Raw genomic sequence first — 10,648 nt, forward strand, 5'->3', positions numbered from 1 at the left:
GCCATGGGGAATTGTCCCATAGAGTTCAGGGATGTGTAGGTAAGGGTGGATTGGCCATGGGGGATTGTCCCATAGAGTTCAGGAATGTGTACGTTAGTGTGGATTGGCCATGGGGAATTGTCCCATAGAGTTCAGGGATGTGTAGGTAAGGGTGGATTGGCCATGGGAAATTGTCCCATAGTGCCCAGGGATGTATAGGTTAGGGTGGATTGGCCATGGGGAATTGTCCCATAGTGTCCAGGGATGTGTAGGTTAGGGTGGATTGGTCAAGGGAAATTGTCCCATAGTGTCCAGGGATGTGCAGGTTAGGGTGGATTGGCCATGGAAAATTGTCCCATAATGCCCAGGGATGTGCAGGTTGGGGTGGATTAGCCATGGGAATTTGTCCCATAGTGTGCAGGAATGTGCAGGTTAGGGTGGATTGGCCATGGGAAATTGTCCCATAGTGCCCAGGGATGTGCAGGTTAGGGTGGATTGGCCATGGGGAATTGTTCCATAGTACCTAGGGATGTGTAGGTTAGGATGGATTGGCCATGGGAAATTGTCCCATAATGCTCAGGGATATGAAGTTTAGGATGGATTGGCCATGGGAAATTGTCCCATAGTGTGCAGGGATGTGTAGGTTAGGGTGGATTGGCCATGGGAAATTGTCCCATAATGCTCAGGGATGTGCAGATTAGGGTGGATTGGTCATGGGAAATTGTCCCATAGTGCCCAGGGATGTGCAGGTTAGGATGGATTGGCCATGGGAAATTGTCCCATAGTGTGCAGGGATGTGTAGGTTAGGGTGGATTGGCCATGGGAAATTGTCCCATAATGCTCAGGGATGTGCAGATTAGGGTGGATTGGTCATGGGAAATTGTCCCATAGTGCCCAGGGATGTGCAGGTTAGGGTGGATTGGCCATGGGAAATTGTCCCATAGTGTCCAGGGATGTGCAGGTTAGGGTGGATTAGCCATGGGAATTTGTCCCATAGTGTGCAGGAATGTGCAGGTTAGGGTGGATTGGCCATGGGAAATTGTCCCATAGTGCCCAGGGATGTGCAGGTTAGGGTGGATTGGCCATGAGAAATTGTCCCATAGTGTGCAGGGATGTGTAGGTTAGGATGGATTGGCCATGGGAAATTGTCCCATAGTGCCCAGGGATGTGCAGGTTAGGGTGGATTGGCCATGGAAAATTGTCCCATAATGCCCAGGGATGTGCAGGTTGGGGTGGATTAGCCATGGGAATTTGTCCCATAGTGTGCAGGAATGTGCAGGTTAGGGTGGATTGGCCATGGGAAATTGTCCCATAGTGCCCAGGGATGTGCAGGTTAGGGTGGATTGGCCATGGGAAATTGTTCCATAGTACCTAGGGATGTGTAGGTTAGGGTGGATTGGCCATGAGAAATTGTCCCATAGTGTGCAGGGATGTGTAGGTTAGGATGGATTGGCCATGGGAAATTGTCCCATAATGCTCAGGGATATGAAGTTTAGGATGGATTGGCCATGGGAAATTGTCCCATAATGCTCAGGGATATGAAGTTTCGGATGGATTGGCCATGGGAAATGCTGGTGACAGGGTTAGGGTAATGGGGTGGGTGTGGGCTGGATGCTCTTTGGAGGCCGAAGTTGGGACTGCAGATGCTGGAGATGAGAGTGTTGCTGGAAAAGCACAGCAGGTCAGGCAGCATCCGATGAGCAGGAAAATCGATGTTTCGGGCAAAAGCCCTTCATCAGGAATAGATAGATTGAATGGCCTTTCTTCACACTGCAGAGATCGAATCCAGTGTGACTGCTGAACGCAATATTGATTCAAAGATCTCTCACACTGATGACAAACTGACTTTATCGAAAGAGGTAAAAACAATGACTACAGATGCTGGAAACCAGATTCTGGATTAGTGGTGCTGGAAGAGCACAGCAGTTCAGGCAGCATCCAAGGAGCTTTGAAATCGACGTTTCGGGCAAAAGCCGTTCATAAGGAATAAAGGCAGTGAGCCTGAAGGGTGGAGAGATAAGCTAGAGGAGGGTGGGGGTGGGGAGAGAGTAGCATAGAGTACAATGGGTGAGTGGGGGAGGGGATGAAGGTGATAGGTCAAGGAGGAGAGGGTGGAGTGGATAGATGGAAAAGGAGATAGGCAGGTCGGACAAGTCCGGACAAGTTATGGGGACAGTGCTGAGCTGTAAGTTTGGGACTAGGGTGAGGTGGGGGAAGGGGAAATGAGGAAACTGTTGAAGTCCACATTGATGCCCTGGGGTTGAAGTGTTCCGAGGCGGAAGATGAGGCGTTCTTCCTCCAGTCGTCTGGTGGTGAGGGAGCGGCGGTGAAGGAGGCCCAGGACCTCCATGTCCTCGGCAGAGTGGGAGGGGGAGTTGAAATGTTGGGCCACGGGGCAGTTTGGTTGATTGGTGCGGGTGTCCCGGAGATGTTCCCTAAAGCGCTCTGCCAGGAGGTGCCCAGTCTCCCCAATGTAGAGGAGACCGTTTCGGGAGCAACGGATACAATAAATGATATCAGTGGATGTGCAGGTAAACCTTTGATGGATGTGGAAGGCTCCTTTAGGGCCTTGGATAGAGGTGAGGGAGGAGGTGTGGGCACAGGTTTTACAGTTCCTGCAGTGGCAGGGGAAAGTGCCAGGATTGGAGGGTGGGTCGTAGGGGGACGTGGACCTGACCAGGTAGTCACAGAGGGAACGGTCTTTGCGGAAGGCGGAAAGGGGTGGGGGGGGAAATATATCCCTGGTGGTGGGGTCCGTTTGGAGGTGGCGGAAATGTCGGCGGATGATTTGGTTTATGCGAAGGTTGGTAGGGTGGAAGGTGAGCACCAGGGGCGTTCTGTCCTTGTTACGGTTGGAGGGGTGGGGTCTGAGGGCGGAGGTGCGGGATGTGGACGAGATGCGTTGGAGGGCATCTTTAACCACGTGGGAAGGGAAATTGCGGTCTCTAAAGAAGGAGGCCATCTGGTGTGTTCTGTGGTGGAACTGGGCCTCCTGGGAGCAGATACGGCAGAGGCGGAGAAATTGGGAATACGGGATGGCATTTTTGCAAGAGGTAGGGTGGGAAGAGGTGTAATCCAGGTAGCTGTGGGAGTCGGTGGGTTTGTAAAAAATGTCAGTGTCAAGTCGGTCGTCACTAATGGAGATAGAGAGGTCCAGGAAGGGGAGGGAGGTGTCAGAGATAGTCCAGGTAAATTTAAGGTCAGGGTGGAATGTGTTGGTGAAGTTGATGAATTGCTCAACCTCCTCGCGGGAGCACGAGGTGGCACCAATGCAGTCATCAATGTAGCGGAGGAAGAGGTGGGGAGTGGTGCCGGTGTAATTACGGAAGATTAACTGTTCTACATAGCCAACAAAGAGACAGGCATAGCTGGGGCCCATACGTGTGCCCATGGCTACCCCTTTGGTCTGGAGGAAGTGGGAGGATTCAAAGGAGAAGTTGTTAAGGGTGAGGACCAGTTCGGCCAAATGAATGAGAGTGTTGGTGGAAGGGTACTGTTGGGAACGTCTGGAGAGGAAAAAACGGAGGGCTTGGAGGCCCTGGTCATGGAGGATGGAGGTGTAGAGGGATTGGATATCCATGGTGAAGATAAGGCGTTGGGGGCCAGGGAAACGGAAGTCTTGGAGGAGGTGGAGGGCGTGGGTGGTGTCTCGAACGTATGTGGGGAGTTCCTGGACTAGGGGGGATAGGACAGTGTCAAGGTAGGTAGAGATGAGTTCAGTGGGGCAGGAGCAGGCTGAGACAATGGGTCGGCCAGGGTGGTCAGGCTTGTGGATCTTGGGAAGGAGGTAGAACCGGGCAGTGCGGGGTTCCCGGACTATGAGGTTGGAAGCTGTGGGTGGGAGATCTCCTGAGGTGATGAGGTTCTGTATGGTCTGGGAGATGATGGTTTGGTGATGGGGGGGGTGGGGTCATGGTCGAGGGGGCAGTAGGAAGAGGTGTCCTCGAGTTGGCGTTTGGCTTCAGCGGTGTAGAGGTCAGTGCGCCAGACTCCCACTGCGCCCCCTTTATCCGCTGGCTTGATGGTGAGGTTGGGATTGGAGCAGAGGGATTGGAGGGCTGCGCGTTGTGAGGGTGAGAGGTTGGAGTGGGGGAGGGGGGACGACAGGTTGAGGCGGTTAATGTCCCGGCGGCAGTTGGAAATGAAGAGGTCGAGGGCAGGTAATAGGCCTCATGTGGAGACGGAGTGTTGGTGCAGTGTGTTCCCGCTCCCTGGGTCGTGTCAGCACCACGGACAGCACCTTACGCTCTGTTTGTAGGTCGCGTTTATCAACTCAGGGCTTCACCTCGTATATTGGGTAGTCTCCCTGGCTCTGAGGTTGAAGTCCTGGCTCTGGGTCCCACTCCGATAGCTAAGGGAAGGTGATTATCTATCTGTAAACCCCCTCCAGCACAGGCCAGGGGAACAGGAGGGTGACAGGTTCCTGCTCAGACAATATCAGATCAGGATGTTGCAGCTCCCAGTCCAGAGGAGCAAGGATCGCTGGGATTCAGTGCTGGCCTTTATCCTTTATAGGAATGTCTTCGAAACAGAGGGCACAATGTACAAGCAACTCTCTCCCAGGACTGTTTGTTAGGCATCGTCATGAGGCAGGCTTCCTTTAAGTTTAAAACAGTAGAGGAAATTTTACTTTCAGTTTAATAGTGGAGAGAGAGCCTTCCTATTCTCTAACCCTGTGCTGCCCTTGTCCTGGGAGAGTTTCACAGGGATAGTGATGAGGAATCTTACATTCAGACTAAAATTGTAGAGGGAGCTTTACTCTGTATCCAACCCCGTGCTGTCCCCGTCATGGGAGTGTTTGATGGGAGATAGTGTTGAGGGAGCTTTACTCTGTATCTAACCCCGTGCTGTCCCTGTCCCTGGGAGTGTTTGATGACGGGGACAGAGTAGAGAGAGCTTTACTCTATATCTAACCCTGTGCTGTCCCTGTCCTGGGATTGTTTGATGGGAGACAGTGTAGAGAGAGCTTTACTCTGTATCTAACCCCGTGCTGTCCCTGTCCCTGGGAGTGTTTGATGACGGGGACAGTGTTGAGGGAGCTTTACTCTGTATCTAACCCCGTGCTGTCCCTGTCCTGGGAGTGATTGATGGCAGACAGCGTAGAGAGAGCTTTACTCTGTATCTAACCCTGTGCTGTCCCTGTCCTGGGATTGTTTGATGGGAGACAGTGGAGAGGGAGCTTTACTCTGTATCTAACCCCATGCTGTCCCTGTCCTGGAAGTGATTGATGGGAGACAATGTAGAGGGAGCTTTACTCTGTATCTAACCCTGTGCTGTCCGTGTCCCTGGGAGTGTTTGATGGGAGACAGTGTAGAGGGAGCTTTACTTTGTATCTAACCCCGTGCTGTCTGTGTCCCTGGGAGAGTGTGATGGAGGGACAGTGTAGAGGGAGCTTTACTCTGTATCTAACCCCGTGCTGTCCCTGTCCTGGTAGTGTTTGATGGGAGACAATGTAGAGGGAGCTTTACTCTGTATCTAACCCTGTGCTGTCCCTGTCCTGGTACTGTTTGATGGGGAACAGTGTAGAGGGAGCTTTACTCTGTATCTAACCCTGTGCTGTCCCTGTCCTGGTACTGTTTGATGGGGAACAGTGTAGAGGGAGCTTTACTCTGTATCTAACCCTGTGCTGTTCCTGTCCCTGGGAAGGTTTGATGGGGAACAGTGTAGAGGGAGCTTTACTCTGTATCTAACCCCGTGCTGTCCGTGTCCCTGGGAGTGTGTGATGGAGGGACAGTGTAGAGGGAGCTTTACTCTGTATCTAACCCCGTGCTGTCCATGTCCTGGTAGTGTTTGATGGGAGACAATGTAGAGGGAGCTTTACTCTGTATCTAACCCTGTGCTGTTCCTGTCCCTGGGAAGGTTTGATGGGGAACAGTGTAGAGGGAGCTTTACTCTGTATCTAACCCCATGCTGTCCCTGTCCCTGGGAAGGTTTGATGGGGACAGTCTAGAGGGAGCTTTACTCTGTATCTAACCCTGTGCTGTCCCTGTCCCTGGGAAGGTTTGATGGGGAACAGTGTAGAGGGAGCTTTACTCTGTATCTAACCCCGTGCTATCCCTGTCCTGGGAGTGTTTGATGGGGGGACAGTGTAGAGGGAGCTTTACTCTGTATCTAACCCCATGCTGTCCCTGTCCCTGGGAAGGTTTGATGGGGAACAGTGTAGAGGGATCTTTACTCTGTATCTAACCCCATGCTGTCCCTGTCCCTGGGAAGGTTTGATGGGGACAATCTAGAGGGAGCTTTACTCTATAACTAACCCCGTGCTGTCCCTGGCAGTGTTTGATGGGGAACAGTGTAGAGGGAGCTTTAATGTCAGTTTGAATGAGTAGAAGAGGTCTGAGAGGCTGCTGAAGCGTTAGGGTTGGGGTTAGTTGGCAGATGATAGGTCTCGTATAAACGGGATAGAGAAGGAATTTCAAACCTGTGAAACATTGAATTGCTAATGATCCAAGAAATGTCGGCTGGTGGTCAGACCGAGGTAAAAACAATGACTGCAGATGCTGGAAACCAGATTCTGGATTAGTGGTGCTGGAAGAGCACAGCAGTTCAGGCAGCATCCAACGAGCAGCGAAATCGACGTTTCGGGCAAAAGCCCTTCATCAGGAATAAAGGCAGTGAGCCTGAAGCGTGGAGAGATAAACTAGAGGAGGGTGGGGGTGGGGAGAGAGTAGCATAGAGTACAATGGGTGAGTGGGGGAGGAGATGAAGGTGATAGGTCAGGGAGGAGAGGGTGGAGTGGATAGGTGGAAAAGGAGATAGGCAGGTAGGACAAGTCCGGACAAGTTATGGGGACAGTTACTGAGCTGGAAGTTTGAAACTAGGATGAGGTGGGGGAAGGGGAAATGAGGAAGCTGTTGAAGTCCACATTGATGCCCTGGGGTTGAAGTGTTCCGAGCCGGAAGATAAGGCGTTCTTCCTCCAGGCGTCTGGTGGTGAGGGAGCGGCGGTGAAGGAGGCCCAGGACCTCCATGTCCTCGGCAGAGTGGGAGGGGGAAGTTGAAATGTTGGGCCACGGGGCGGTGTGGTTGATTGGGGCGGGTGTCCCGGTGATGTTAGCTGCTCCTGCAGTTCCTTTCCATTTCCCTCACTGTCTGCTCCCCTCACTGTAAACTAATCCTGAAAGGCTGAGCCTGGACACACACACAGACACACAGCTCCCAGGGACAGAGTTCAAAGTGAATTTAATTGGATATCGCCTGGAACCGCCCTATCAGCAGAATCCAGGAAAGTGAGCTACATTCTGAGCAGAAAGCTCTCCCCTCCCCTCCCCCCTCACACAATCTGAAACACACATTCCTGATCGGCAGGAAGCAGGTTAAATCCATAAGAAACCTGACTGACAAGTAGGTCCTCAGGGAGAAAATGTTCCCAACCGCTGAATGTTCAAAGAGCTGCATTTTAATGACGCCAGTTTTTGGATTGGTCCAGAGCTGGGAGTGCTGCATTGTGCACTCAGACCCTGGACAGAGGCTGTGCCTCGGTGCCATCAGCCCAGAGTAGGTCCGAGGATGGTCAGACAGTCCAATTGGGACAGACAGATACGCACACACTCACCCTGTGGGGTCTGGGGTGGAGCGTCTCGTTGGACTGATCTCGACTTCAGTCCGCAACCCAGATTAACGGGGAGAAAATCTCCTCATTAATAATAATCTCTCCAACAGGGGGCTGCTGGGTGGGGGGGGGGGTGTTACTGGGTGCGGTGTTTCATGTGGGTGGGGTGTTCCTGGTTGGGGTGTTCCTTGTGGGTGGGGTGTTCCTGGTTGGGGTGTTCCTGGTTGCGGTGTTCCTTGTGGGTGGGGTGTTCCATGTGGGTGGGGTGTTTGGGGTTGCAGTGTTCCGTGTGGGTGGGGTGTTCCTGGTTGCGGTGTTCCGTGTGGGTGGGGTGTTCCATGTGGGTGGGGTGTTTGGGGTTGCAGTGTTCCGTGTGGGTGGGGTGTTCCTGGTTGCGGTGTTCCTTGTGGGTGGGGTGTTTGCTGTTGGGGTGTTCCGTGTGGGTGGGGTGTTCCTGGTTGCGGTGTTCCTTGTGGGTGGGGTGTTCCTGGTTGCGGTGTTCCTTGTGGGTGGGGTGTTCCTGGTTGCGGTGTTCCTTGTGGGTGGGGTGTTTGGGGTTGGGGTGTTCCGTGTGGGTGGGGTGTTCCTGGTTGGGGTGTTCCTTGTGGGTGGGGTGTTTGGGGTTGGGGTGTTCCTTGTGGGTGGGTTGTTCCTGGTTGCGGTGTTCCTTGTGGGTGGGGTGTTCCTGGTTGGGGTGGGGTGTTCCTGGTTGGGGTGTTCCTTGTGGGTGGGGTGTTCCTGGTTGCGGTGTTCCGTGTGGGTGGGGTGTTCCTGGTTGGGGTGGGGTGTTCCTGGTTGCGGTGTTCCTTGTGGGTGGGGTGTTCCTGGTTGCGGTTTTCCTTGTGGGTGGGGTGTTCCTGGTTGGGGTGTTCCATGTGGGTGGGGTGTTCCTGGTTGGGGTGTTCCGTGTGAGTGGGGTGTTCCTGGTTGCGGTGTTCCGTGTGAGTGGGGTGTTCCTGGTTGCGGTGTTCCTGGTTGGGGTGTTCCTGGTTGGGGTGTTCCTGGTTGGGGTGTTCCGTGTGGGTGGGGTGTTCCTGGTTGGGGTGTTCCTTGTGGGTGGGGTGTTTGCTGTTGGGGTGTTCCTTGTGGGTGGGGTGTTCCCGGTTGCGGTGTTCCATGTGGGTGGGGTGTTCCTGGTTGGGGTGTTCCTTGTGGGTGGGGTGTTCCTGGTCGCGGTGTTCCTTGTGGGTGGGGTGTTCCTGGTTGCGGTGTTCCTTGTGGGTGGGGTGTTCCTGGTTGGGGTGTTCCGTGTGAGTGGGGTGTTCCTGGTTGGGGTGTTCCATGTGGTTGGGGTGTTCCTGGTTGCGGTGTTCCTTGTGGGTGGGGTGTTCCTGGTTGCGGTGTTCCTTGTGGGTGGGGTGTTCCTGGTTGCGGTGTTCCTTGTGGGTGGGGTGTTCCTGGTTGCGGTGTTCCATGTGGGTGGGGTGTTCCTGGTTGCGGTGTTCCATGTGGGTGGGGTGTTCCTGGTTGGGGTGTTCCTTGTGGGTGGGGTGTTCCTGGTTGGGGTGTTCCATGTGGGTGGGGTGTTCCTGGTTGCGGTGTTCCTTGTGGGTGGGGTGTTCCTTGTTGCGGTGTTCCTTGTGAGTGGGGTGTTCCTGGTTGGGGTGTTCCTTGTGGGTGGGGTGTTCCTGGTTGCGGTGTTCCATGTGGGTGGGGTGTTCCTTGTTGCGGTGTTCCTTGTGGGTGGGGTGTTCCTGGTTGGGGTGTTCCTTGTGGGTGGGGTGTTCCTGGTTGTGGTGTTCCATGTGGGTCGGGTGTTCCTGGTTGCGGTGTTCCTTGTGGGTGGGGTGTTCCTGGTTGGGGTGTTCCTGGTTGGGGTGTTCCTGGTTGCGGTGTTCCGTGTGGGTGGGGTGTTCCTGGTTGGGGTGTTCCTTGTGGGTGGGGTGTTTGCTGTTGGGGTGTTCCTTGTGGGTGGGGTGTTCCTGGTTGCGGTGTTCCGTGTGGGTGGGGTGTTCCTGGTTGGGGTGTTCCTTGTGGGTGGGGTGTTTGCTGTTGGGGTGTTCCTTGTGGGTGGGGTGTTCCTGGTTGCGGTGTTCCGTGTGGGTGGGGTGTTCCTGGTTGCGGTGTTCCATGTGGGTGGGGTGTTCCTGGTTGCGGTGTTCCTTGTGGGTGGGCTGTTCCTGGTTGCGGTATTCCGTGTGGGTGGGCTGTTCCTGGTTGGGGTGTTCCTTGTGGGTGGGGTGTTCCTGGTTGCGGTGTTCCTTGTGGGTGGGGTGTTCCTGGTTGCGGTGTTCCGTGTGGGTGGGGTGTTCCTGGTTGCGGTGTTCCGTGTGGGTGGGCTGTTCCTGGTTGGGGTGTTCCTTGTGGGTGGGGTGTTCCTGGTTGCGGTGTTCCTTGTGGGTGGGGTGTTCCTGGTTGCGGTGTTCCGTGTGGGTGGGGTGTTCCTGGTTGCGGTGTTCCTTGTGGGTGGGGTGTTTGCTGTTGGGGTGTTCCTTGTGGGTGGGGTGTTCCTGGTTGGGGTGTTCCGTGTGGGTGGGGTGTTCCTGGTTGCGGTGTTCCTTGTGGGTGGGGTGTTCCTGGTTGGGGTGTTCCGTGTGGGTGGGGTGTTCCTGGTTGCGGTGTTCCTTGTGGGTGGGGTGTTCCTGGTTGGGGTGTTCCGTGTGGGTGGGGTGTTCCTGGTTGGGGTGTTCCTTGTGGGTGGGGTGTTTGCTGTTGGGGTGTTCCTTGTGGGTGGGGTGTTCCTGGTTGGGGTGTTCCTTGTGGGTGGGGTGTTCCTGGTTGGGGTGTTCCTTGTGGGTGGGGTGTTCCTGGTTGCGGTGTTCCGTGTGGGTGGGGTGTTCCTGGTTGCGGTGTTCCATGTGGGTGGGCTGTTCCTGGTTGGGGTGTTCCTTGTGGGTGGGGTGTTCCTGGTTGCGGTGTTCCTTGTGGGTGGGGTGTTCCTGGTTGCGGTGTTCCGTGTGGGTGGGGTGTTCCTGGTTGGGGTGTTCCTTGTGGGTGGGGTGTTCCTGGTTGCGGTGTTCCTTGTGGGTGGGGTGTTCCTGGTTGGGGTGTTCCTTGTGGGTGGGGTGTTCCTGGTTGCGGTGTTCCGTGTGGGTGGGGTGTTCCTGGTTTGCTCAGAGATGGAGAATGGGCCTTGACAAAGCGTTAACCTGTCAGATTCAGCACCTGTCAGCTGTCG

At 54.7% G+C, this 10,648-nt stretch overlaps 1 protein-coding gene across 1 annotated transcript; it reads right to left on the reverse strand.

Moving 5' to 3' along the window:
* Nucleotides 1-7,143: 7,143 nt before the first annotated feature.
* LOC140455214 (uncharacterized) lies at nt 7,144-10,439 on the reverse strand. The gene has a single exon (XM_072549934.1). It carries the CDS (start codon nt 10,326-10,328, stop codon nt 7,596-7,598), a length of 2,733 nt encoding a protein of 910 aa, XP_072406035.1. The 5' UTR covers nt 10,329-10,439; the 3' UTR covers nt 7,144-7,595.
* Between the last annotated feature and the right edge of the window lie 209 nt (nt 10,440-10,648).

This window comes from Chiloscyllium punctatum, chromosome 30 (genome assembly GCF_047496795.1).
Source record: "Chiloscyllium punctatum isolate Juve2018m chromosome 30, sChiPun1.3, whole genome shotgun sequence".
NCBI lineage: Eukaryota > Metazoa > Chordata > Chondrichthyes > Orectolobiformes > Hemiscylliidae > Chiloscyllium > Chiloscyllium punctatum.